The sequence below is a fragment of the Dipodomys ordii genome, unplaced genomic scaffold, assembly GCF_000151885.1.
Source record: "Dipodomys ordii isolate 6190 unplaced genomic scaffold, Dord_2.0 Scaffold205, whole genome shotgun sequence".
Classification (NCBI taxonomy): Eukaryota; Metazoa; Chordata; class Mammalia; order Rodentia; family Heteromyidae; genus Dipodomys; species Dipodomys ordii.
The window spans coordinates 1,492,752-1,520,020 of NW_012267421.1; the positions used below are offsets into that span (position 1 = coordinate 1,492,752).

General features: G+C 48.6%; 1 protein-coding gene across 1 annotated transcript; it reads left to right on the top strand.

Annotated features, from left to right (window-relative positions):
• Positions 1-2,947: 2,947 nt before the first annotated feature.
• On the top strand, positions 2,948-25,398 carry Fkbp9 (FK506 binding protein 9, 63 kDa). Its single transcript, XM_013035148.1, has 10 exons — positions 2,948-3,174; positions 10,705-10,850; positions 12,008-12,197; positions 12,822-12,967; positions 15,647-15,836; positions 18,648-18,793; positions 19,886-20,072; positions 20,864-21,009; positions 22,161-22,324; positions 24,238-25,398. The coding sequence occupies exons 1-10, from the start codon at positions 2,948-2,950 to the stop codon at positions 24,412-24,414; spliced, it is 1,719 nt and encodes a 572-aa protein (XP_012890602.1). The 3' UTR covers positions 24,415-25,398.
• The last annotated feature ends 1,871 nt before the right edge of the window (positions 25,399-27,269 follow it).

Consider the following 27,269-nt stretch of genomic DNA (forward strand, 5'->3'; position numbering starts at 1 on the left):
CCGCCGCTGGGACGACATCGCGGCCCGCGGGGCTCCGGGGACGGCTCCGGGCACTTCCTCCTCCCCGACCCCGCCTTCCCGCCGAGGGTCCCCGAGTCCGAGCGCTGAGCCCCGCTCCCCGGAGCCAGGCCTGCGGGCGCCCCCTGGCGGCGTCCTGAGGAGGGGAGGGGCGCGGCCGGAGAGAGAGAGAGGACTTCCGGGAGCGTCCGGGCCCGCAGGCCACGCCCCTCCACTCCAGCAGTCGCGGTTAGGTAGTCTTGGTTAGTACGTTCAGTTTCCTCCTGGAGAGAACACCAGTCTATTCGTACAAATCCTCCCCCTTTCCAGCCTTCCATCCGGGATTAAAACCATCACATATTAACGAGGTTTGGATGCTAGCAGCAAGCTAATCCCTTAACAAGATTTTATATTGCCGGGCGTCGGTGTCTCACGCCTGTAATCCTAGCTACGCAGGAGGCTGAGATCTGAGGATCCCAGTTAGAAGCCAGCAGGAAAGTCTGAGATTCATCTCCTGTTAACCACCAAAAAACTGGAAGTGGCCCTGTGGCTCAAACGTTAGAGTGCTGGCCTTCAGCAAAAAGGGGCTCAAAGCCAAGGCCCAGACCCAGAATTCAAGCTCCAGGACAGGCAAAATAAAATAAAAATTAAAGTTTTTAATTTTTTGTGATGCTAGGGATGGAACCAGGGGCACCACACATGTTCGGTCAGGGCTCTACCACTAGCTTACATCTTCTGGGGAACTCATTTAAATATTAAACTCTCAAAAGCCGATGGTGAAAGGATAGATTTGGTTAAGTAGATTAATTCGGGCCCAGGACTCCTGGGGAACATCTCTAAGTGGAAAGCATTCTGATTTGGCAAGCTGAGACTAAACTAGGGAAAAAGCATGATTCAAAAATCCCACCCCTAAAGAGAATGCTTCACCGTTTCTCCATCCCTCCCAGTTCTTCCCAATCTTCATTGGGTGGCTTGGAATACAGTAGACAAACCCAGTCTATGATAACTCAAGTCTCATTTTGGCAGTGATTTAGCAGGTCTTCTCATTGCATAGGGGTGACCAATAGGAGCTCAGTCCAGAGTATAAATTCCCTAGACTTAGATCCATTTACAGAGTCACACTGTAGTGAGCCAGCTTCAATGACTTCAGTCAAGATGCTTCTGAGTAAAGTTCTAGCCAAAGGTATGCAAGCCTAGCAGTCTGGGCCCACTGCAGAGCTAGAAGGGATGAGCAGACAAGCTGTGCCTAGCTTCAAACAGCAGAAAATCTTAATCGATAGTAGTATCCTTTGTTTATAGATAAGGAGACTCAGACAGTTGAGTGATAAGCATCATTAGGCTTATCATTGAAAGCAGGATTCAGAACTGTTAGTTTCTTTGTCCAGTTTTCCGGAACCATTTATTGAAGAAACTGTCCTTTATTCAAAGTATGGTCTTGCTGCCTTCATTGAAAATCATATGGCTATAATACATGGATTCACTTCATTTCTTATTTGCTCTGTGTGTGTGTGTGTGTATGTGTGTTGGAGGATTGAACCCAGTGACTCATGAATGAATGCTAAGCAATCCATCTGGGCTCAAGTGACTTTCTTCAGACTCCTGTCACTATGCCTGGTCATAAAAGATAATTTTTGGTGCTTCTTGGATTGTCTGGTTATAAAAGCAGACTTTGCTATGGTCTTGCTCTTCAGCATATAGGAAAGAAGTGTGGGGTGTTTTTCTTCTTGGTTTAAGCATGAGGTTATAAGTTGCCACGAACTTCTCTTGATCTCTTTCTTCTCCGGTTTGTAAGTAATTCTCCTATTATTAGAGTAAATCCTAATTGGAACAAGAACATTTCCTGTGAGCTACTTGTAGTTTCTGGTTTGATTCCTGGAATCCAGTAATTAGATCTATAATACTTTTGTAACCATCATTTTATTCTCATCTTACAGTTGCTACTGAAACTTTCATCAGTTTGAAGTCATCCAGATTAGCCCATGTATTGGTGGTGACCCTGATTATACTAAGTTCAATTTGCTCACATTTCAGTCAGCAATTTTACATTTATAAACTTAGAGATTGTCAAGGGTTCGTGTGTGTGTGTGTGTGTGTGTGGTCTTTTTATATTCACTTTATTCTATCTTTGCCAGGTTTTGGTGTCTGGATTATTCAGCAACTAGTTTCTAAAATGAGTTGAGAAAAACTGCTGTGATTTATGCTTCCAATTTTAATCTTTAGCTTCTAAGATTCCAACTGTAATACGTTTCTAAACCAAGAGAGCAACTACCGACTCCACTGGATTCCTCGTGGCTGGGCCCTGTGTTCCTTCCGCGGAGCAGAGGGGTTGAGTGGATCCCGGGCCGCGGAGAAGTTGCAGCACGTGGGGAGCAATGTGCAGTCTTCTAGGGACAGGCGGAAATTCCCCCCTCCCCCCCCTCCAGCCCGCCCCCCTTCCGCCCCCCCTCCGGCCCGCCGGCCAGCGTCAGGCGTGGAAACCTCCAGGTCTCCAAGTCCCCCGAGGATCCGAGATTCCTTCTCAAGCTGCCGCCCCCGGGGGGGGGGGCGGAGCGCTTGGGGCGGGGCCTGTAGAAGAGGAGCCTGTGGGCGGGGCCTGATGGGATGGGGCGGGGTCTTGGGGGAGGTGCCTGTGAGGCGGGTTCTGGCGGGACGGGGCGGGGCTCAGAGCTCTGGCGCTGGGTAAAGCGCGGGGCCCAGCGAGGAGGGGCGGGGTCCTGAAGGACGGGGTGTGGCCCTGCCGGGTGGGACGTGGCCTCGCAGGATGGGGCGGGGCCCTGCTGGACCGGGCGGGTCCTGGCGGGCTGGGCGCGGGCTGGGGGCGGACGGGGGGGAGGGGTCCGTGGCCAACCCCGGGAGGGACCAGGGACCGTTCCACGTTTGCAGACGCCGCGCATCCGCCGGATTCACGCCGCCCCAGCTCCGCGCGCCCCCGCTCCTCGCCCACCGCCCGATGGCGTCCCGGGCCCGGGGCTGGCGGTCCCTGCCGCCGCCGCCGCTCCTGCTGCTCCTCTGGGTGACCGGACAGGCGGCGCCCGTGGCGGGCCTTGGCGTCGACCCGGAGCTGCAGATCGAGCGGCGCTTCGTGCCCGCCGACTGCCCGCGCGCCGTGCGCAGCGGCGACTTCGTGCGCTACCACTACGTGGGCACATTCCCCGACGACCGCAAGTTCGACTCCAGGTACCGCGCCGCCGGCTCCTCCCGCCGGGCCTCGCCTGCAGGCCCGGTCCCCAGCCCTCGCGGCAGGGACGCCGGGGTCCCCAGACCCCCGCAATGGCCTCTCGGGCCGAGCTCCGTGACATAGTGTGAACTGGCCCCGAGCCGGGGAGAGGCCGCCGCCCGATGTCCCTTCCGGCGGGCTCCCAGCATCTCCGCGGCCGGACGGGTCGGAGACGCTGCGAGTTAGTAGTCCAGGCCTGGACCCGGCCAGCACTGTTTCCTTCGCGTGGAAAGGAGGACGTGAGCCGAGGCTCCGAGCCTCCCGAGGCCGGGAAACTGGAGTAAAGTCGGAGTGGGATGGGACGGGGTCCCTGCGCCCCCTCCCGTGGGTCGTCCCGAAGCCGATGAGACAGAGGTGCATGGTCTAGAGACATTGTGGCCTTTGCACCCAGCCCTGCTTGGGGTTTTAAGTCTCAAGGATCACCCGGCCCCCCATTGTCTTCCAGTGTAGTTTGGGCCACATAGGCCCCAACATCAGGCTACGCTCCCCAAGGTTTCTGTTGCCACCAAGCGCCCCTGACTCATTCCAGCTGTAGGATGTTGGGCCCTGCCTGAGGCTGGGCTGAATGCATCTTGGCTAGAACACTGACTGCCACCTCTCTGAAACTTTGCAGTTTTGCACACAGTACTACGTGGCACATTAGCAAGTGCTAAGAGATGGCCTCCTGCCATGTAGGCGTGAGATGGCACAAGCCTGCAATCCTGGCTACTCTGGAGGCTGAGGTCTGGGGATCTCCAAGGGAAGAAGCCAACCCTGGCAGATAAATCTGAGAGATTCCAGTTAACCAACAAAAAGCTGAAAGTGGAGCTGTGGCTCAAGTGTTCGAACACTAGCTTTGAGTGAGAGAAAGCCAAGCAAGAGCAGGAGGCCCATAGTTCAAACAAAAAATAAAAAGTAGAGATGGCATCCTTACTGTTTACTAAGGGCCTTGTGCATCCGGGCAGGAGTATTACCTCTGAACCCCAGCCCTGGTCAGTGATTCCAGTTACTTACTATTGCTTCAGGATGTTGCTTTAAAAAAAAAAAAACAACTTAATTGAAACATCGTTGTTATAAAATTGACCTACTGAAACGGGTGCAGGTGGCTAACGCCTGTAATCCTAGCTACTCAGGAGGCTGAGATCTGAGGATCATGGTTCAAAGCCAGCCCGGGCAGGAAAGTCCATGAGACTCTTATCTCCAATTAACCACCAGAAAACCGGAAGTGATGCTGTGGCTCAAGTGGTAGAGTGCTGGCCTTGAGCTGAAGAGCTGAGGGACAGCACCCAGGCCCAGAGTTCAAGACCCACAACTGACCAAAAAAACAAAAATAAAATAAAGTAAAATTCACCTACTGAGAATGTACAGTTAGGTGTTTTTTGTTGTTGGTGGTAGTAGTCATGGGGCTTGAACTTGGGCCTGTGCACTGTCCCTGAGCTTTTTCACTCAAGGCTAGCACTACCATTTGAGCCACTTTCTGGCTTTTTGGTGGTTAATTGGAGGCTCATGGACTTTCCTTCCTAGGCTGGCTTTGAACTGCAATACTTAGATCTCAGCCTACTGAATAGCTAGGATTACAGGCATGAGCCACCAGTGCCCAGCAGTTGGGTGTTTTTTTGTTAAAGTATATTCACAGAGCCATGCAAATACCACAACTGTCTACTTCCAGAACATTTCTATCATTCCAAAAAAGAAATTAGGCACTCCTAATTTAGCAGTAGCATACCCTCCCCCTAGCCCGCAACCCCCCCCCCAGCTCCTGTCAACCACAAATCTACTCTATGTGTTGTTGAGTTTAACTGTCGCAGACATTTCATATAAACAAGTCATCCAGTTTGTGGTGTGGGCATCTGACTTTTGTTTCCTCACGTAGCTTTCCAAACTTTATGCATGTTTGGCACCCCCAGTACCTCAGTCTTTCACAGCAGTCAAATAACCTCTGGTTATTTGGCTTGTGTGCATGGTCCTGCATTATAAAGCAAAGTTCATATGGTATTTGGCTTGTGTACATGGTCCTGCATTATAAAGTTCATATGAACATTGTGTGCAGGATTTTGTGCTGGTGCACCTTTCAGTTTCTCTTGGGTTTATATCTAGGACTGGAATCACTGGCTCATTTAACTTTGTGAAGGACTTTGTCTTTGTCCCTCTTCTATGTCTGTTCCCTCCTGCCTAATCCTTCACACGTTGTTCACACTTTCATTTGACTCTGGTCACTTAAGGGTAGTGGTAGTGTCATATATGGCTGTGATCTGCATTTCCCTGACATTGACTGAGAACAGTGTTTCACGGGTTCATGGCCTGTTTGTGTATCTTCTTTCATTTGTACCTTTTGTTATAAAATAGGGGATGCTGGGCATGGTGGTTCACACCTATTCACACCCAGCTGGCTCACAGCCAGCTATGTAGGAGGCAGAAAGTCAGTAGGCTCACAGTTCTGAGGTTAGCCCCAAGCAAAAATGTGAGACCTAACCCTCAAAATAACTGAGGAGAAAAGACTGGGGGTATGGCTCAAGTGTCAGCTTGCCTACCTTTCAAACTAAAGCCCTGGGTTCAAACATCAGTACCACAGTAATAACAATAACATAGGAAAGATTTCTTGCCTGAGCTGATAGAATCAGTAATCCCTGCTAGACCGAGTTGTGCTGTCTGTGCAGCCACGGGTGTGAGGCATTGTAGGACAGTAGAAAGAGCATATTGGAGCTGCCTCATCCATGAGACATTCATGTGGTCTGCCCTCAGAGACTAGTACTAATCCTGTGTGTCCCCTCCCTCAACCCTGCCATTTATGGCCAAAGCAGTTACAAATCAGTCCAATAAGAAGAGTGCATATATTCCAACTCACATAGAGTTTATGACCAGGTTCAACCTGTGCCTTCACCTGTATTCATTCCTTTAATCTCAACAGAATCCAGCTCAGGACATTGAGAAAGGTATCTTATTGCATGTGAAGAGTCTTAGAGGAGTCAACCACAGAACCTCACTCCTATAATCCTAACTCAGGAGATTGAGATTTAAGGACCGTTTGTTTGAAGTCAGCCTTGACAGAAAAGTCTGTAAGACTCTTATTTTATCTCCAGTTAAGTAGTAAAAAGCCAGAAGTGGAGCTGTGGCTCAAGTGGTAGAGCCTTGGGCAGGGGGGAAAAAAAGCTAAGTAAAGGCATGAGACCCTGAGTTGAAGTCTTAGTATGGCCTATGCATGCACACCTACACATATGCACACATACATGCACATACAGCTGAGAAAGCCTGGATGGCTTTTCCAAGATACCTGAGTACTCGGTGGTCCTGTGTAACTTTTAACCTGGCCAGTTGCTTATGACCATAGTCTATGGTCTACCCTTAACTACAGTGGGCAGAAAGGCAGGCAGCTAGGAAAATAGGGAGAAGGCTTGACTCCAAGTTGTTTGTGTGGAAGGCAGCCTGGGCTGAGGCAAAAGACACAAAGGAGGCTAGAATTTACCAAGGAGGATGGAGGATGAGGGCTGGGAAGGGTGTGTGGATGGAGGGCAGGGCTGGCAGGGGGTGTAAAGGGAAGGTGGATTAGAGGAAGGAATGCTGGTCAGACAATGAAAATGTGGATAGTGGTGGGGAAAGAAGGGAGGGGAAACAAGAAGGTGGAGCTAGCCTCTTTTTTTTTTTTTTTAATGGCTGGGTGCTGGTGACTCACACCCCTAATCCCAGCTACTCCAGGAGGCTGAGATTAATCAATTCTAAGTTTTGTTTTTTTTTTTTTGGTCCCGTTGTGGGGCCTGAACTCTGGGCCTGGGTGCTGTCCCTCAGCTCTTCAGCTCAAGGCTAGCGCTCTACCACTTGAGCCACAGCGCCACTTCCGGCTTTTTACTTTTTGCTTATGTGGTGCTGAGGAATCAAACCCAGGGCCTCGAGCATGCAAGGCAAGCGCTCTACCACTGAGCCACCTTCCCAGCCCAATTCTAAGTTTTCTTGTAGATTCTGCTGAGCTTTCTATATATGATTCCATCTGAAGCAGATGCACTTCTTCCTTTCCAGTGTGTAGGCTTTGCATCTCTTTTTTAATTAGCATACATTAATTACATGAGTGGTTTCATCATGACATTCATTTCTACACAGGCATACAGCGAATCCCCATCAACCTCACTGCCTTTAGTCCTCCCTCCACCCAGAACATTTCAACAGGTTCACTCTTCATTTTCCTACATGCAAACAAAACTACTTTGGTCTGCCTGCAGCCTCTCTACTCCATTGTTGTATTCCTTTTTCTTGATCCATCCTTTACTCAGGACATCCCAGACCAGAAATGGCACAGGGGGCTTCACTGGCTAGTGGCTGATCAGAAACAGTTCAGCTTCTCACTGTGAGAACAGTGTCTGTAGGTGTAGCCCTTTGTGAAGCTTTTCTGGACCAGCCTGTGGGGTGTGGCCTGCAGGGCTGGCCTTCTGCAGAAGGTAAAAAGGAACTGGACACCGGGACCAGCTGCCTGCGCCCTCATTCTAGATGGCAGGAGTGATTTTCATGAGTGCTGGGCTGCCAGCTGCCCACTGGTCAGCAGAAATGCTCTGGAGATAACTGCTTTTCCAGATGGTCAGACTTGAGACAGTCAATAAGACTGACCTCCATGGTTAGATGTTGAGTGCCCCCCCTTTTTTTTTCTTTTCAGTCCTGGGCTTGGACTCAGGGCCTGGGCACTATCCTTCAGCTCCTTTTGCTCAAGGCTAGTGCTCTGCCATGAACCACAGCGTCACTTCTGGCTTTTTCTGCTTATGTGGGACTGAAGAATTGAACCCAGGGCTTCATGCATGCTAAGCAAGCACTCTACCACTAAGCTACATTCCCAGCCCATGAGTGCCTCTTTTGGAAAGGTTCTTGTTTGAGGTTCTCAGGCCATCATGGATGAACTAATTAGGAGTGAGGCCTCTGCAGGTTTTTATTCATCATGGAGAAGCTCTATGCCAGGTGCCTAGGAGTTGGACCATCCTGGGATTTAGCAGTATTTTTCCCACTTGGATAACTGACTTTGGAGAAGTTTTTAACTTTAGGTCCCTATCAGAGCACCCACTTCTCAGTGCTGCATGAAGAGTAAATGAGGTAGCAGGAGAGAAGAGCATTCTTTGCCACTGTGCCTGTAAATACTATTAATTATTTAAAACCTCCACTAAGTTTGGGAATTATATTCAGTTCTATGGGGGCATGGGGGGTGGCGGGGAGAAGAGGTTCATGCATGTGTGCCAATCCTGGGGCTTGAACTCAGGGTCTGGGTGCTGTCCCTGAGCTTTTTTGCTCAAGGCTGTCACTCTTCACTTGAGTCACAGCTCCAGTTCTGGCTTTTTGGAGATTAGAGTCTCACAGACTTTCCTGTCTGGGATGGCTTAGAACTGCGATGCTCAGATCTCAGCTTCCCAAGTAGCTAGGATTACAGGTATGAAAATCAGAGCCTGGCTGACATGTTTTTGTTTCTGTGTGGTGCTAGAGATTGAACCCAGGTCTTGTGCTCACACAGTTCTTTACCAGCTCTGAAAACTGTTCTTGGAGTCACCTTCTGCCTGTGTGTTACTGTGTGCCGTATTAAGTACCCCTGGATCTGTGGAGTCTGGTTCTTTATCATAATCCTGCTGGTTGGTGATGTTTGCAGTGCAGTGTGCTACAAACCAAGTGTAATCCAAGCTGGCCTTCCCAGGTAGCTGGGAGGCCCTGGGGGAGGGGGTACAGGTACAGATCTAACTTGACCATTGAGCTTACCAGAGCTTTGTCCTCTGGCTTGGCCTGAACTGGAAATCCTGCCTTCTGCTTACTGACCCTGAAGAAGGGAAGGAAGGTTATCCAGATCTGCAGAACAGGGCAGTGGAAAAGATGGTGGATCCAGGAAGCTGTCCTCACTTGCCAAGGGTTGGAGGATTAGGGTGGAGTGACGTAGATTCACACTTGTCCCAACTGTTCAGTGGGAAAAATGCAAAGAAGAAAAACAATTGGCAGTGAAAGGCAGCAGGTCCCAATGGCCTGAGTACCAGCAGCTTTGAACTTTGCTTACACAAGTAGTTACAGGGTCATTCTGAATCTGAAGAGAGAATTAAAGAGAAGACATAGCCAGTCACCTGGAATCTACTGCCTATAGATTAACACTGACAAAATTTTCATTTACTGCCTTGTAGATTTTCCTGTGTCAATTATACAGCTATCTATCTGTCTGTCTGTCTCTCATATGTATCTATATTAGCTATATTTCTGTATCATCTCTCTACCTATTTACCCACATATCTATTGTTTTTGTCTATTACCTTTTAACCTATAATTAAATACCTGTTATCTATGTCACTATCTATAATTAGTGACTATTACTATCTATAAATAAATGGGATTAAATCTAATCCATATATAGGATTAAATATATATATATATATATAATTACATATACTGTGGCTCTATAACTTGTATTTATCTTATTGAATATGTCCTTCCAGTCAATAAGTAGAAATCTATGTTATAAGATGGTCACCAAGCCATCTTTATTATTATTATTATTTTTTTTTTGGTTGGTTGTAGGCCTGAACTCTGGTTGTAGGCCTGGGTGCTGTCTCTTGGCTCTTTAGCTCAAGGCTAGCACTTTACCATTGAGCCACAGCACCACTTCTGGCTTTTTCTGCTTATGTGGTGCTGAGGAATCAAACCCAGGGCCTCATGCATGCAAGGCAAGCATTCTACCACGGAGCCACCTTCCCAGCCAGCCATCTTTATTATAGGTCCTCCCTTATATGCAGTCAGAGTCATGCCCTTAAACTTCTTCTGTTCATTATTGTAAATCAAGCTCTGAGTGGGTTTTTTTAAATTCATTTTTCTTTTGTGTTTTCTCTTTAAAATTTTGCAGTCTCTGCATTATAGTTTTGGCAACTCAGGGCCTTATACTTGCTAGGTAGATGGTTCACTACTTCAGCTACACCCAGCCTTTTTGCTCTATCTTTTTTATATAAGGCCTGGTGTTTCTGCCCAGGGCCAGCGTAGATCTTGACTTTCCTCCCTCTGGGCTTCAGTAGATGGAATGAGAGAGCCACCATATCCAGCTTTTTTTCTTTTCCCATCCTGGCCTCTAACTGCAAACTTCTCAATCTGTCTCTTGAGAAGCAAGGATTCCAGGGGTGAACACTAAGCCTGGCCTGCATGAGTGCACTATATAGTTATTGTCTCATACAGGATCTGAAACCACCTCTCTCTGCCAGTTCATAAAGTAGTATTTGTTGGCAAAGTCTTTGTCTTCGGCTTCTTTCATAACTCCCAAAACACCCAGCACAGTGTCAAAGGGCAAGCCTTCACTTGTTGAATTTGACATTGCAAGTGAGCACAGGCCACAATCAAACTCCTGCCATTTATCTTCGGCCCTAGGCCAAAATCCATCAGCCTTCAATACAATGAGTGGTTTCAAGATGTACTTATACTGATTATCTGCGATAATTGTGGTAGTGACCCAACCCCATGCTTGCAGAAATTTTCTTGTTGGAATTTATGCTTTTCTTTTTCTCTCTCTTCCTTCTGGTGGTCAGCTATGACAGAGACTCTACATTCAACGTGTTTGTGGGGAAAGGACAGCTGATTGCAGGGATGGACCAGGCTCTGGTTGGGATGTGTGTAAATGAGAGGCGCTTCGTGAAGATCCCCCCAAAGCTTGCCTACGGAAGCGAGGGCGTTTGTGAGTTCTGTCATTTTGTACTTACTTATTTATTTTCTTGTTTCCATTTCCTGGAGTTCATTCTGGTAAATACGATCAGGGGGGTACTTGTAAACACACCTGAGAAGCAACCATACAATCTATAGAGACTGTGGCTGACCAGACTGGAGAGTTTTGGAGGCTTTTTTTTTTTTTTTTGCCAGTCCTGGAGCTTGAACTCAGGGCCTGGGCACTGTCCCTGAGCCTCTCTGTGCTCAAGGCTAACATTCTACCACTTGAGCCACAGTGCCACTTCCAGCTGTTTCTGTTTATGTGGTACTGAGGAATTGAACCCAAGGCTTCATGCATGCTAGGCAAGCACTGTACCACTAAGCCACATTCCCAGCCCTTGGAGACTTTAAGAGGGGAAAATAAAAAGCAGTGAAGACAGACACAACTGATATTACTGTTTTAGATTTCATCTCTTCTAGAAATGAAAGGTGTCATTGACCTGGTCATGCCCAGTGGAATCTTTTTTTTTCCCCCCCAGTTGTGGGGCTTGAACTCTGGGCAGGGGTGCTGTTCCTCAGCTCTTCAGCTCAAGGCGAGTTCTCTACCACTTGAGCCACAGTGCCACTTCTGGTTTTCTGGTGGTTTATTGGAGATAAGAGTCTCATAGACCTGGGTGCCAGTGGCTCATGCCTGTAATCCTAGCTACTCAGGAGGCTGAGATCTGAGGATCACGGTTCAAAGCCAGCCTAGGCAGGAAAGTCTGTGAGACTCTTATCTCTGATAAACCACTCAGAAAACCGGAAGTGGCACTGTGGCTCAAGTGATAGACTGCTAGCCTTGAGATGAAGAGCTCAGGGACAGTGCCCAGGCCCAGAGTTCAAGCCCTATGACTGACAAAAAAAAAAAAGTCTCATGGACTTTACTGCCTGGACTGGCTTTGAACCTCAGTCCTCAAATCTCAGCCTCCTGAGTAGCTAGGATTACAGGCCTGAGCCACCAGTGCTTGGCTCCCACTGGTGTCTTTGATGAGAGAAAATGTGTTTTTTCTTTTTAGTTTCATTTGGAGGGAAGATGGGGACCCAGCTTGAACCCTTTGGGTTTCTATTCCTATTATCAGTGTCCTAGGTATATATTTGTGTGGCCTGAAAAGCAGTAGTTTCTAAGTGTGAGCTCTCTTTCATTTCTAGCTGGTGTGATTCCCCCAAACTCTGTGCTTCATTTCGATGTACTTCTGATAGACATTTGGAATTCTGAAGACCAGGTGCAGATTCACACTTATTTCAAGCCCCCCACGTGCTCTCGGACTATCCAGGTGTCAGATTTTGTTAGGTACCACTATAATGGGACGTTCTTGGATGGGACACTGTTTGACTCCAGGTAAGCCCTTCTGTTCGTAGCAGTGACTGTGAAATGCCCCCTGTGTCTCTTGGTTTTGTCTATATGCTATGCCCATGAGGAAGCCAGAAACAGGACCCTTCTGAACTTTCACCAGTATTAAACTACTCTTTGTAATACTTGTGGGTAGTGTCTTATGCTCATGGTGCCAGAATCAAGGCTTAGTGCATATTAGAAAACTCTCAAGTATTTCTTACCTAATTCAACAGTATTTTGAGACTTTATCATTAAGCAAAGAGCCTTATTCCTTAGTAGACTCATGTGTTTTGGTTCATTTTTATATTTTTCCCATGGAGGGAGAACAGGCAGAAATAAAGCTATAGTAGCCACAAATAAAGCTATATATAGGCTAAGCTTTAGACCAGATTTTCTGCCATGACAGTGTGCTTGACTAGTGGAATAAGCTGGTCTATGGTAGTCAGTCGCTGATAGAAATCCGAGCCTTTCCTTTCTTCTTAAACTGGATGCCTTGTTGTGTTTGGGAGCAGCAGTCTCCAGAGATGGATGTGGGCTTGTTTACCTGAGATTTGGGTAACAAAATTCTCCCTGAAGGACAAACTGGAAACCTACACCGTGGAACTCTTTCCCTTTCTCATTGGCTTTCAGTCACAATCGCATGAGAACCTACGACACATATGTGGGCATTGGCTGGCTGATTCCTGGCATGGATACAGGGCTGCTGGGGATGTGTGTGGGGGAAAAGCGAATCATCACCATTCCTCCTTTCCTGGCCTATGGAGAACACGGGGATGGTGAGTCCTCCTCCTCCTCAGGGATTAAGACTGTTGCGATCCTATGGACCCTACTGCTGTGCAATCCAGTTGTGATCCTAGGGGACCCAGTGCTGTCCTATCCTGTCGTGACTCCATGGGACCCACTGCTTTCCAATCCAGTCTTTATCTTGTGGGACCCACTGCTGTCCAATATGGCAGCCACTTGATACAGTCAAGTGACAATTTGCCCTTGCTGGGCAAGTGCCAGGTGGCTTCTTAAAAGAAGTATGGGCAGAGTACCCTGCTAATAGAGAAATCAAGTTTGGAAATGATTATCATAGATATATCCCCATTCTCCCTTCTTTGGGGTCTAAGTTCTTTGCGCTGCTATTCTTCATTGGTGGAAGTTCTTTTTACCTGGTCTCAGACCCTTTGCATTTTCATCCACATAACAAACAAGATGCTCAGTCTCACGGGAAGACTACTTTTTGTCTTAAATAAATACTTAATAGCTTAAATATTTAAAATAAGTAATTTATATTTGACTATTGCACAAGTATTCAAGGAAATCGTTGAACGACTGAATAATCTTGGGAAATACATATGTGTGTATTTGTATATATGTATATACATATATATGTGCTAATGCTAAAAAAATGCAAACTCTGGGGGGTTGTTTTGGAGATGTTCTCCTAGGAACTGAGGGAGAGCTTAGTGGTAGATTGCTCACCTAGCCTGCATGAGACCCTGGGTTCTGTCCTTGCACCACAAAAGATAAAAATGAAAACCTTTGTTCCTCTTTGCGACCCAAAGTACAAAGGGTTAACCTTCTCTGCCACACATCTGCTCCAGGAATGGGACACACCGTGTGTTCCAGAGGCTGGCACCGATCTGCTCCAGGGATGGGGCACACCGTGTGTTCCAGAGGCTGGCACAGATCTGCTCCAGGGATGGGGCACACTGTGTCTTCCAGAGGCTGGGTCAGTTGCCTGCTTTCATGTCACTGTGCTTCGGGGGGAGAGAGAGATACCTGGGCTGGATGCTACTGCCACCCAGGATGCTACTGCCCTCTTTGTACACTGTAACACGTGCTGAGGGCTTCCTGCACACTGGCTGGTGGGGATCTTTACAGAAAGCTTGTGCCCTGCCTGCCATACCCAAAGCATTGCCCTTTGGCTTTGCCCTTTGCAGAAACTTCCTCTCCAGATAATTTTAAATATGGGCTCTGCTGATGCTTTTCCAGCCACAGCTGAGGGGACCAAGCTCTCAGGATTCCCAGCTGTGAAATGAGATTTGAAGTAGACACTTTATGGGCCCAGCGCGCTTCCACTGGGCTACTCTGCTACCATTGAAGTAGACACTTTAGACAGAGAAGTTTAGCCATATGATGTCATAATTGCTAAGTTTTCCCCATTTTCCTTCACTATGCTGTGCTTTACCTATGATTAACTTCATATGACAAGGAAAAAATTTTTTTTTTATTAATACCTCTGGTGTGTGCGCGTGTGCACACCAGTGCTGGGGCTTGAACTCAGGGCCTTGCTTGGCTTTTTTATTCAAGGTTAGCACTAAGCTCCTTGAGCCACACCTCCACTTCTTGACTTTTGCTGGTTAATGGTGATAAAAGTCTCTCAGATGTATCTGCCTTGGTGGCTTTGAACCATGATTTCCCGATCTCAGGCTCCTGTGCAGCTAAGATTATAGATGAAGGCCACTAATACCACTTAACATTATTTTTTAAAAATCCTTAGTATTTTTTTTCTTTTTTTTTCCAGTCCTGGGGATTGAACTGAGGGCCTGGACACTGTCTCTGAGCTGCTTTTGCTTAAGGCTAGCACTCTACCACTTGAGCCACAGTGCCACTTCCAGCCTTTTCTGTTTATCTGGTACTGTAGAATGGAACCCAGGGCTTCATGCATACTAAACAAGCACTTTGTCACTAAGCCATATTCCCAGCCAATCCCTAGTATTTTCGATCTGGACTTGGTTAAATCCCCCAAATAGGGAGCCCAGAGCAATGCTGGAAGGGGTGATGGTGTTCAATGAACGTCCTGTGTACCTCCAGGCTCATCCCAGAGAAGCTATACCATGCAGGAGGAAGATAGAATCACTATTTTGGATTGTGGGTGCCATATTTTCCCCTTTGTTATCTAGCCTTGGTTTTGTTTGTATCTTGCTGTGGATAAAGCACTGAATTTTCCATTTTGTCTTTCAAACACCTTGGCTGTGATCATGAAGCCTTTAGGGACTGTGGAGAAGTGAGGAGAGGCACGGAGGGTTGAGGAAGTAGAGTAGATGTGCACCACCATGCACTACACAAGTAGGCATGGAAGACTTCCCAGAGACACATTGTACAGTTAATTCATCCAACTTCAAGCCTGGCTCTCAGTGGGTGTGTGAAGCCCTATGAGTGGGGTTTCTGCACAACCAGTGCAACTTTAGGGCCTGTGCTTTTCATCTGTCCACACACAGAACCCTGAGGCCTTTGTGAGTGCGGGTGCAAGCAGTGCAGAGCCACTCAGCATGGGCACAGGCAATGGGGTCATACTGCACATGGGTGAGCATGGTGAGACACCATAGTCAGACCCAAGGATCCCCAGGACTTGGAATCCCCCTTGCTCTTGGCCGGACAAGGTCAGGGGCCCAGCACTAGGGTTGTTGTGCGGTGGTGGCCCAGCCCCAGCCTGGTGCAAACGTCTCTCTTCCTCTGTTGGGTAGGGAAGGACGTCCCTGGACAGGCGTCCCTGGTGTTCGACGTGGTCCTGCTGGACCTCCACAACCCTAAGGATGGCATCACAGTGGAGAACACAGAGGTGCCCGCGGACTGTGCGCGGCGCAGCCAGAGTGGAGACTTCCTCAGGTACCACTACAACGGCTCCCTGCTTGATGGCACCGTCTTTGACTCCAGGTGAGGAAGCAGCCCCAAATCTCTGGGCCAGGGCCACTGTGAGGGGGGGCCAGTGTCCTCATCCTCCAACAGACTCCAAGCCTTTGCTTCCCATAAAAGCTGGAAGTCTTGCCAGTCCCTCTTGGTATTAGACTTCCAGTTTATGTGCTCATCATCCAAGAGCCTTGCAGAATTTTCTGTGGTAAGGTTTCGTTTGAACCAGGGGCAGTGGCTTACATCTGTAATCCTAGCTACTAGGAGGCTGAGATCTGAGGATCCTGGTTAGAAGCCAACCTAGCCCATGAGACTGTCACCTCTAATTAGTCACCAAAAAGCCAGAAGTGATGGTATGGCTCAAGTGGTAGAGTAGCTAGCCTTGAGCAAAACAACTCAGGGGCAGGGCCCAAGCCCTGAGTTTAAGGTCCATGACAAAATGACAAATGGCACATACATGAAAATGATTTCATTTGAATAATCCACTCTTTATTCCTAACAGCTCTTCTTTCATTTGAGATTTTTGTTTTGAAAGAGCATCAGTCATGTGATTCCAAATAAAAACAAAATATGAGGTCATGGGGAGGGGAAGAGCAGACAGATGGAGAGAGGAAAGGTGGATGAAAATAGTTTAATATTCAATGTATATATGTAAAAATGGAACCAGGTCATGTGAGGGATGGGTGGAGTTGGGAGAGTGGGGAGAATGTTGAATTGATCAAGATGCAATGTATATAGCCTGGTGCCAGTGGCTCACGCCTGTAATCCTAGCTACTCAGGAAGCTGAGATCTGAGGATTGTGGTTCAAAGCTGGCCCTGGCAGGAAAGTCTGAGATTCATCTCCAATTAACCACCAGAAAACCGGAAGTAGTGCTGTGGCTCAAGTGGTAGAGTGCTTGCCTTGAGCTAAAGAGCTAAGGGACAGCACCCAGGCCCAGAATTTAAGCCCCATGACTGACAAAAAAAAAAACGAAAAAAGATTCAGTGTACTCACAAACTGATCTGGTGAACTGAAACACCTTTCTATAGCTACTTAAAGATAATATATACGAAATCAGTATGCTATATGCCCACCCCATCTGGTTACCATTTTATTAACAATCCTCTTTAGTAGTTTCTGATTTGTTCAGTCATTTCTATATGGCATACAGAATGTCATATATGTATAATATGTTATAAAATATTTTCTCTGTTATATAATAAATAAAATTGTGTAATAACTTTTTTTTTTTGGTCAGTCGAGGGGTTTGAACTCTGGGCCTGGGTGCTGTCCCTGCGCTCTTCAGCTCAAGGCGAGTGCTCTACCACTTGAGCCAGTGCGCCACTTCCAGTTTTCTAGTGGTTTACTGGAGATAAGAGTCTCTCAGACTTTCCTGCGCAGGCTGGCTTTGAACCATGATCCTCACATCCTCAGCCTCCTGAGTAGCTAGGATTATAGGCATGAGCCACTGGTGCCCAGCTGTAATAACGTTTTGTTAGCTCTTTATCATCCTCACCCCAAAGCACCCAACACTTAAAAACCTCTTAAAAAAACTTGCCCTGTGGGCAGAGAGCCTTTTCGGTTGAAATCTTTAATCTGGATCTTGGTGGTGGAGTCTGAACTCTGGGTCTGGGCGCTATCCCTCAGCTCTTCATCTCAAGGCTAGCGCTCTACCACTTGAGCCACTGCACCACTTCCAGCTTTTTCTGCTTACATGGTGCTGAGGAATTGAACCCAGGGCCTCATGCATGCAAGGTAAGCACTCTACCACTGAGCCACCTTCCCAGCCCCTAATTTGGATTTTATTATCTTCAGTTGTACAAAGAGGTTAACATTCAACCAATGTGTTTATAAGTATAATGCATGTTGGTTGACAATCACCCTTTTCATCATTCTCCCCTCTCCCTTCCAACATCTAGAAATCTTGGTGTTAACAATTTTTTTTTTTTTTGGTCGGTCATGGGGCTTGAACTCTGGGCTTAGGCGCTGTCCCTGTGCTCCTCAGCTCAAGGTGAGTGCTCTATTGCTTGAGCCACAGCACCACTTCCAGTTTTCTAGTGGTTTATTGGAGATAAGAGTCTCATGGTCTTTCCTGCCTGGGCTGGCTTTGAACCATGATCCTCAGATCTCAGCCTCCTGAGTAGCTAGGATTACAGGCGTGAGCCACAGACACCCGGTGGCAGTGTTAATCAATTTTTATGATGGAGAACCTCACTTGAGTTGACTGGCTGGGTTTTCCAGAACCTGTCACTTTCCCTCACTGGTTGAGGAGTGACTTCTATGGCAAATTTAGTTCCTCTATGGATTTGGAGGGTCTTCATCTAGGATTGTTTCTACTCTTGGGAGGAGGTTCTTTTCCCTAGGCCCCTTGGGAAGGAGTGCTCTGCAGTCTCTGGAGTTAAATTGTCCTCAGACTTGTGCTACTCTCCTGGAATCACTGTTCATACCTGCCCTGGGGGGTGTGGTTCAATGGTAGAGCGTTTGCCTAGGATGTGTGAGGCCCTGGGTTCAATTCCCAACCCTACACACTGGCTCACATGCACATACAGATGATCCATATCTCCCATACTCAGATATTCTTCTCCAGAGGCTGGAGACACTGCCCTGTGATCTCTTAGTTTCCACTGCGACCTACCCTTGGTTTTTCATTAAGTCAGCACTGGCTCCCTGTGGCTCCCTCTCTCAGATTACAGTGCATTTATGACCGACTCAACCAAAGCCGAGGTCTGCTCCTGTCATATTCTAGGAAGTACATGTCCCCACTGTGGGTTTTACCTGTTCTGGGGCCTGCAGGCCTCTGTGGTGCTGATGGTTGACATGTGTGTGATTGCCTGGTTGTTTCCATTCTTCTCTTGTAGCTACTCGAGGAACCGCACCTTCGACACGTACATCGGGCAGGGCTATGTGATTCCTGGGATGGATGAAGGCTTGCTGGGCGTCTGCATTGGGGAGAGGAGAAGGATCGTGGTCCCCCCTCACCTGGCCTATGGAGAGGAGGGCAGAGGTGCGTATCACCTGCCTTTCTGTTTACTGGCTGCTCCCACCTTGCTGGGCTTCGAGAGGCAAACCATGGGTTGACATCCAACTTAAACCTTGACTGCCCATGTAGATTTAGTTCTAGAATGGTCTGTGGTATTTTCTGTTCTCCTAGCTCCATTTTCTTTTCCTTCTGAAAATATTTAAGCCTATGCCAAAGTTGTAAGATCTGCATTGTGAATTCTGTTCATGTTCATTGACTGTTCATGTTTTTGCTCTGTTTTCTCTCCTTTCAGCTTTATTTATCTTGTTTACTTGAACGGTGTGAAAGTACAAAATCCTTATTTAGGTGAAAGGGCTGGTGCCTGCCTGGGTAGGGCTCAAGTTCTGGTCTTCAGTTTTGCTGTCCAGTTATTCCATCTGCCTGTCTGTCAAGGCTTCTTTGAGTTCTTTATGACATGGTGGTGGGGATTCTCAGAGAATCAGATGGGCAGAGCTCCTGCTCATGCATGCTTGCATCCTCCCCCCACACCCACTGGATGCCCTCTGAGCCTCAGAGTCAGCCAGGTACCTGGGAGGTGACACACAGCCAGCCTGATGCTAAGTACTGTAGTCATCACTGGAGTAGGTGGGCATCAGCCTCTGGGTTGATGTTTGTGCTGCAGTGCTCAGTGCAGAAGCTGAGCTAGTCAAATTCAGTGTCAGCCTCACTGTATCCCTAACTCTGTGAAAGGCTACCACTCACTACAGACCTACAGAGGTGGAACTGGGATTTGAACTCAGGGCTTCCCACTTACTGGGTAAGTGGTCTGGTAGACCATTGGAACCTCACCCTCAGCCATCTGTGGTCAATTCAACTGGGGCAAACAGGCTAGAGTCCTGCATTTGAGTCCAAAGTATGCTAATTGGCCTGGTTCCTCTGGACAGATCTATGCCTCCATTTCCTTGTCTTCAGAATGAAGATTCAGTTCTTCTAATGGCCACAGCTCCATTCTGGTGTGCCCTTGCCTCTCACTTCTGGGTCCTGTATTCCTCACAGGAGGCAGGCAGGACACACTGGGGGGTGCTGGGTGCTGTGGCCCACAGAGCTTGTTCACTAAGTCTCTGTGTCTGTCCTCAGGGAACATTCCAGGCTCGGCTGTGCTGGTGTTCGACATTCATGTGATCGATTTCCACAACCCCTCGGACTCCATCAACATCACCTCCCACTACAAGCCCCCTGACTGCTCAGTGCGGAGCAAGAAGGGTGACTACCTCAAGTACCACTACAATGCCTCCCTTCTGGATGGGACTCTGCTGGACTCCACGTGAGTATCCCTTGGGGGTGGGAAGTCCTTCAAGTTCTGCTTCCTCAGCCTTCACCGTGCTGGGGTTAAAGGCATACACAGCCATGTCTGGCCTACCAGACTAACTCTTACCCTGTAGAATTGTTTTTCTATAAAGGCAGATCTTGTGCAGCTGTGTTTAAAACTGGCTCTTGGATAAACACCAGAGTCTCATTGTCAGCTAGCTCTGCTTCTGATGCATGTGTGCGTGTTTGTGAATCTGTTTCCCAAGGCTGCCCTATATGGTGAAGCAAGTTGGATGCACTTCTTCTGGCCACTTTCTGCCTTGGGTTAAATGTCCTGCTTTTTCTCAACACTGTCCCTTCATTTCTTGATCAAGTGCTTCATATTCCAAAGTTCATATTCCCACCAGGGCTCCTTACATGGGAAAAGGGGAGTATGGGCAGGAACTGAACAAAGGCATTCCTTCTGGAAGTCAAGGATACGTTTGCCTGTGCAAGAGGAGCCCACTTCCTGCCTTGATTGCACTTGTGCAATGGGAACCTTGTCTCTGAGTCCCCCTCTTCCTGGGGGCTCCATCCTGGCACAGAGCTCATCCTCTCTGCATGGCACTTGTCTCTCTGGAAGCTCCTCAGGGTAGCATGGGTTGGGGTGGGAGAGATTGTGCCAATCTGTGGCTCCCTCCAGTATCCTGGGGATAGATAAGAGTTGGGTATCTTGAGAGGATCCTCAAGGACCCACGTGTTCCTCTCCTAAGCACCCTTTCCGGTCCCAGTGGCTGGCCAATCTAACCTATGTCTCTTGTCTTTCAGGTGGAGTTTAGGCAGGACTTACAACATTGTGCTGGGGTCCGGTCAGGTGGTCCTGGGGATGGACATGGGCCTCCGGGAAATGTGTGTGGGTGAGAAGCGGACTGTGATCATCCCGCCACACCTGGGCTATGGGGAGGCTGGCGTGGGTGAGTGACTCTGCTTGGGGTACAGGCTGTACTTTTGGGGGACTAGAGCTAGAACTGCCATATGCCTCTTCCACTTAAGACTCCAAGGGCTATGCTTTTTTTTTTTTTTTTCCGTTGGTGCTGGTCCTGGGGTTGAACTCAGGGCCTGGGCACTGGCCTTGATCTTCTTTTGCTCAAGGGTAGTGCTCTATCATTTGAGCCACAAGGCTTTTTTTTTGGGGGGGGTTACTTAATCAGAGATAAGAGTCTCACGAGACTTTCTTGCCCAAGCTGCCTTTGAACCATGGTTCTTAAATCTCAGCCTCCTGAGTAGTTATGCTTTCTGGTTTGAAGTTGTTGAAAGAGCCTGTGAACTTGGTGCTCCTGAGCTTTTGTAAGAAGAGTAGCAGGGAAGCGAGCTGGGTGTGGGTATGGGTGGCAAGGCACTGCTGCCCTTTTCCATAGGCAGAGGCCTCCTCCCTCTGGCCTCTAGCCTGGACAGGTGGATGCCGAAGGTCAGGACTCCTCACCACAAGTCAGCCAGGAAAGGTTGGCAGAGTTAATTAAGACTGGTTCCGGGAAAAGTGACTTTTCTGCATCTTTGCAGGGTTATGCCCTGATGCACTTCCCTACAGATCCCAGAACACTTCTAGCTGGGATCATCACTACAGTGGAAAGTGTCAGCTATTTTTGTGAGTCTTGTGCTTGTAAGGCAAGTGCTTTACCACTAAGCCATATCCCTGTCTTTTTGCACAGTTATTTTCCGGATAGGGTCTTGCTGATTTTTGGCCAGAGCTGGCCTCAGACCACCATCAGTGTTATCTGTAGCTGTCCACAGCTGGGATGACAGGCACAAGCCCTTATGTCTGACTTGTTGGTTGAGATGGAGTCTTGATAACTTTTTTTGGCCAGGGCTGATGATGAACCTCAATCCTCCCAATCTGTTTCTATGGTAGCTGGGATTACAGGTGGAGCCATTGCAGATGACTACATTTATTTCGTGTTGCATATAAAATCGAAACAAGTTGCATGAAACAACACCTATCTTTTCTAAATGCCATTCTCAGGATCTAGTTCATTTTGTTCCTTTACCTGCAAAAGCAAGTAGTGGGAGCAGTGGGTGGAAGGATCTGCTGGGTGCAAACCCATGCCTCTTGTCTCTCCCTGAGCAGATGGAGAGGTGCCAGGCAGTGCTGTCTTGGTGTTTGACATTGAGCTGCTGGAGTTGGTGGCTGGCCTGCCTGAGGGGTACATGTTCGTGTGGAATGGGGAGGTGTCTCCCAACCTCTTTGAGGAGATTGACAAGGATGGAGATGGAGAAGTCCTCCTGGAAGAGGTGAGCAGCCTGATGGGCGGGTGTGCCCAGGGCTTTTATCAGTGCCAGTGACTCAGCTCGGCTGAGATAGGGAGCTGGGAGTGCAGGAGGGACCCCAGGCCTCTCCATGGAGCTGGGCGACTTACTGCGCTGACAAGCTGGAGTCACAGCTCCCTGGCTTTTCCTCTGTGCATTCTTGTGCAGGCTCCAGCCATTCCTTCAGCATCAGTTTTCCTCCAGCTCCTGTCTTGTTTTTGTGACAGTGTCTCACTTTGAACCAGAGACCCTCCTGCCTCAGCCTCCTGGATTACAGGTGTTCAACACACCTGGCTCAACTTTTTAAGAGACAGGGTCTCACTATACTTCCCAGGCTGGTCATAGAACCTCTAGGCTGCTGGGACTACAGGAATATGCTGCTGCCCCCAGCTTTCTATTCTTTTTTCTTTCTTTTTTTTTTTTTTGGCTTTGGGGCTTGAACTGAGGGCCTAGATACTATCCCTAAGCTTTCCTGCTCAAGACCAGTGCTCTGCCACTTTAAGCCACAGCTCTACTTCCAGTTTTCTGGTAGTTAATTGGAGATAAGTGTCTCATGGACTTTCCTAAGCTGGCTTTGAATTGTGATCCTTAGCCCTCACCCTCCTGAGTAGCTAGATTATAGGTGTGAGCCACCAGCACCTGGCTTTCCATCCTTTCCTAAGCCCCCTTCTGGTGAACTTTTGTCCTGCGATGCTGCTGTTGTTTCGTTTCTCAGACCCCCTTGCCACCATGTCCAGCGCCTTCTGAGCCCGAGGTTGAGATCGGTCCTCGATCCTCTCTCTTTTCTTTTCTTTTTTTTTGTCGGTCGTGGGGCTTGAACTCTGGGCCTGGGCGCTGTCCCTCAGCTCTTCAGCTCAAGGCGAGCGCTCTACCACTTGAGCTACAGCGCCACTTCCGGTTTTCTGGTGGTTTATTGGAGATAGGAGTCTCAAGGTCTCTCCTGCCCGGGCTGGCTTTGAATGAACTGCGATCCTCAGATCTCAGCCTCCTGAGTAGCTAGGATTACAGGCGTGAGCCACCAGCACCCGGCTCTCTCTTTTCTTTAGCACCCCTGTCCCAACTTCCAGTGAATCTGCTTGTCTGGTTTCCCTTGTGAGGCTCTGCTGGGCCAGGGATGCTCTGTTTCATCCAGGCTCCATTGTGGGTCATCCCGTCCCAGTGCTTCAGATGTGGAGCATGAGTTCACATGTCTCCACCTGCACCAGTTTGACATCAAACTCACTGCACTGCTGGCCCCCCACTTCTCCCCCAAGCCTGCTTCTCCTTTACATCCTGTGGCCCTCAGCACAGCTCTGTCCTGTAGCTACTCAGGTGACTGCACTGTAGTCTGGCCTTTCTCAAAAGCTCAGTCACCTCAGGGCCTCACAGAGCTGTAAGATCTCTGCCTCCTACCTGTGCCTCATCTGTGTTCCAGCTGGGCCTTTGTACCAGCCACACCCCCTGCTCAGAAGACTCCACTGTAGATGGTGTGCGGTTCATTATCTCACCTTCTTTAGGCTTTTGGGTATGTCTCCCCTGGAGGTTTTAGCCCACCACTTCATCCTGCTCTCCTTTGCTTCCATTCTGTGCCTGAACTTTGGAACAAGATGTGCCATTTGTTCACTGATTATGTTCATTTTTCTCCCTGTAAGGCCAGCACGTACAGGATGTTTGTTCATTTGTATCCTGATAAGTCCCCAGGGTCCACATGGGTACCTGGTACATAGTAGAATCACTAGGTTTGCACTGTGGGGAGCTTGTGGGTGAGGGTATGCTCTGGTGGCCACTGGTGTAGGGGTCTGGTGGGAACAGGCTCTGGCTTCAGCCATGTCCCCTGTGCTGTTTGGGCGTGGGTTATGTTCGGGCTGGTTCTGCATTCTCAGCCACTGTCTCACATCTGCCTTGCCCTTTGTCCCCAGTTTTCACAGTATATCCACGCTCAGGTAGCCACTGGCAAAGGGAAACTTGCTCCTGGCTTTGAGGCTGAGATGATCGTGAAGAATATGTTCACCAACCAGGACCGGAATGGCGATGGAAAGGTCACGGCTGAGGAATTCAAACTCAAAGACCAGGAGGCCAAACATGATGAACTCTAAAGCTGACATGAGCCAGGTGGATCCAGGGAGTGTATGACCCAGCCACCACTGTGGCAGAATGTAGGGAGGGTGAGGGCCATGGCAGTTTGTGGGCCACACGGACCTGGTGCAAACTTCAGACTGGGGGATATCCATGAGAGCCTTAGCTAGTGGACAGATTCTGCAGAGGCCTTAGGCAGGCTGTGAAAAGTGCTAGAAAGGCTATTCTGCCAGTCTGAGTCTTCCGGGCAATTTTGTCATTAAAGGAAAATAGGATCAGGTAGAAGTTTCCATTTCTTGGAGGAAACAGAATACCTTGTCCAACTCTATGTAAAGTGATTAAGTTTTTTATTTTTAACTTCCCAGTGTCTTAAAATGTTCTCCCCATGGGCAGGAGAAAGAGGCTTGCGTGCCTGGGAGAGTCCTGCTCTGCCTCTGGCTTTTCTCAGTGTTCTGTACAAACCCTGCCCTCCCCACCAGCCCCAGTTCCCCACTTATTAGAATATCCCATCCCACCGGAGCCATCCCTCACTGGCACATTAACGGGGCTTCCAGCAGACAACTCCACGGACCAATGAGTAGCTGTGAACCCTGCTGTGTGGAGCATCTACCTGGCTCTTTCCTCCCAGAGCCCATTCCCACCCCAGCCATGGCTGGTCCTCATGGCCAGGCCTTGTGGCCACTCAGCAGCCAAAATGACTTTTTCCTGCTGCTCCTTCCTGTATCCTAGAGGATGGGGCTCTGCAGGTCACCCCTCTGCCACAGGAAGGCAAAGATACTGCTTGCTGGTTGCTTTTCCCATCATGCAGTGGTCACACTGTGCCTTTCTTCTGCCCTTATTTGGTGTGGGCACTGCCCCCAGGCGATCAGTCAACCATTTCCTTTGGAAACTGCCTTTGTTCTAAGGCTGTTGTTGCATGGATGTAGCCTTGAGATGGTTCACGGAAATGCTGTACTTTCCTCTAGTGGAATAAATGTTGGAAACTCAACCTCACTGATGTAAAATGTTGAATCACATTGTTTCATTGTGGGACATTTTATCTGGAGGTACAGAGGGTCCCTGGAGAACACAGTGCCTGTGAGAGCCAAGCAGGACCCCACATGACAGTTCTGTACTTGCTGGAAAGGAAGTTATGCCTAGTGTGGGGGTGCAGGTCACGTGGTGTCTGGGGGGAATTCAGGGGTCCTGCAAGAAATCCAGGGGTCCTGAAGAGGAGTTCTTGAAAACTCTGTGGAAGTGAGGTAGGGTTTAGGACACCAGAGGGGTAATGAGGGCAGTGTTGGTTATCAGGTTGTTCACCCTGACCTGAAAGACAAGGAGAGTGGCTCACTCCGGTAATCCTAGCTACTCAGGAGGCTGAGACCTGAGGATTAGGGTTCAAAACCAGCACAGATAGGAAAGCTCATAAGACTTTTTAACCACAAAAAAAGCTGGAAGTGGAGCTGTGGCTCAAGTGGTAGAACACTAGCTTTGAGTGAAAGAGCTGAGAGACAGGATTTGGGCAGTGTCAAGCACTAGGACTGGCACAAGAACAGGTCAAGAAGAGGCAGCAGGAGAAGGGAGGGGTGGAGGCAGTCATTCAAGAGCCCAGGCTACTAGTGCAGCTGAGAGAAGTACAGATACCAGACTTTCTGTCCTTCCAGACTCTCTCCCTACACATGGCTACCTTCTCACCCTCCCATACTGCTGTCCTTCCATGCTTCTACCCTCCTATCTGTCCAACTTCCTGTCCATCCTTCAGCCTGTCCACCTGTCCTCCCTCCGTTTGTCTACCTTGCTGCCTATCAGTCCTGCTGCCCTTCCATCTCTCATCCTTCATTTCTCCCATACATCTACCCTTCTGTCCTATCCACATGCCCCTCCCCTCCACCCCGTTCCTAGTAGTTGAACCTTGTTCAAGGCCAGAGGAATGGGGTGACCTGTGGGTGCAGAGAAATGTGGAGAATGGATCTGAGCTATGGGTTGAGGTGCTGGTATTGAGGCTTGAACTCAAGGCCTCATGCTTTCCTTTGGGTTTTTTTTTTTTTTTTGTCGGTCATGGGGCTTGAACTCTGGGCCTGGGCGCTGTCCCTCAGCTCTTCAGCTCAAGGCGAGTGCTCTACCACTTGAGCTACAGCGCCACTTCCGGTTTTCTACTGGTTTATTGGAGATAGGAGCCTCACGGTCTTTCCTGCCCGGGCTGGCTTTGAACCGCGATTCTCAGATCTCAGCCTCCTGAGTAGCTAGGATTACAGGTGTGAGCCACCGGCGCCTGGCTCCTTTGGGTTTTTTAATCTAGGCTGGCACTATACCACAGCTCCACTTCTGGCTTTTTGTTTGCTTAATTGGAGGTAAGAGTTTCACAGACTTTCCTGCCTGGGCTGGCTTTGGAACTAAATCCTTAGATCTCATCCTCCAGAGAAGCTAGGATTACGGGTACAGAGACACCGGCACCTGGCTAGTAATGCATCTTTGGATGACTGCTAAGTTCTTGAATACATGCATGGTGTGGCTGTGCATGTGACAAGGGGACACATATGGAAGCTGTAGGGTAGGGGCCTCAGAGAATACCATATCTCAGGGTACTCAGCACAGGAAGTTACCCTGACCCTAATTTCCTCAGGATATGATAAGAGTTCAAGTCTTGGGTTGGGTGGTAGCTCAGTGGCAGAGTGCTTGCCTGCCATGTGCAAAGCTGGGGTTTGACCCTTGCATCACAGAATACTTTTATAAAAGGAAAATTGCAGGTCTTAAGGTTTTGTACACTTACACCATTTGTTTTTTTAATGGATGTATTATGAAGGCCTTTGGAAAGCATCTAGGATGATAGCAGAATGCTGAAATCCAACTAGTCATTTCTACTGTTTTCTTCTTCTTCTTCTTCTTTTTTTGCCAG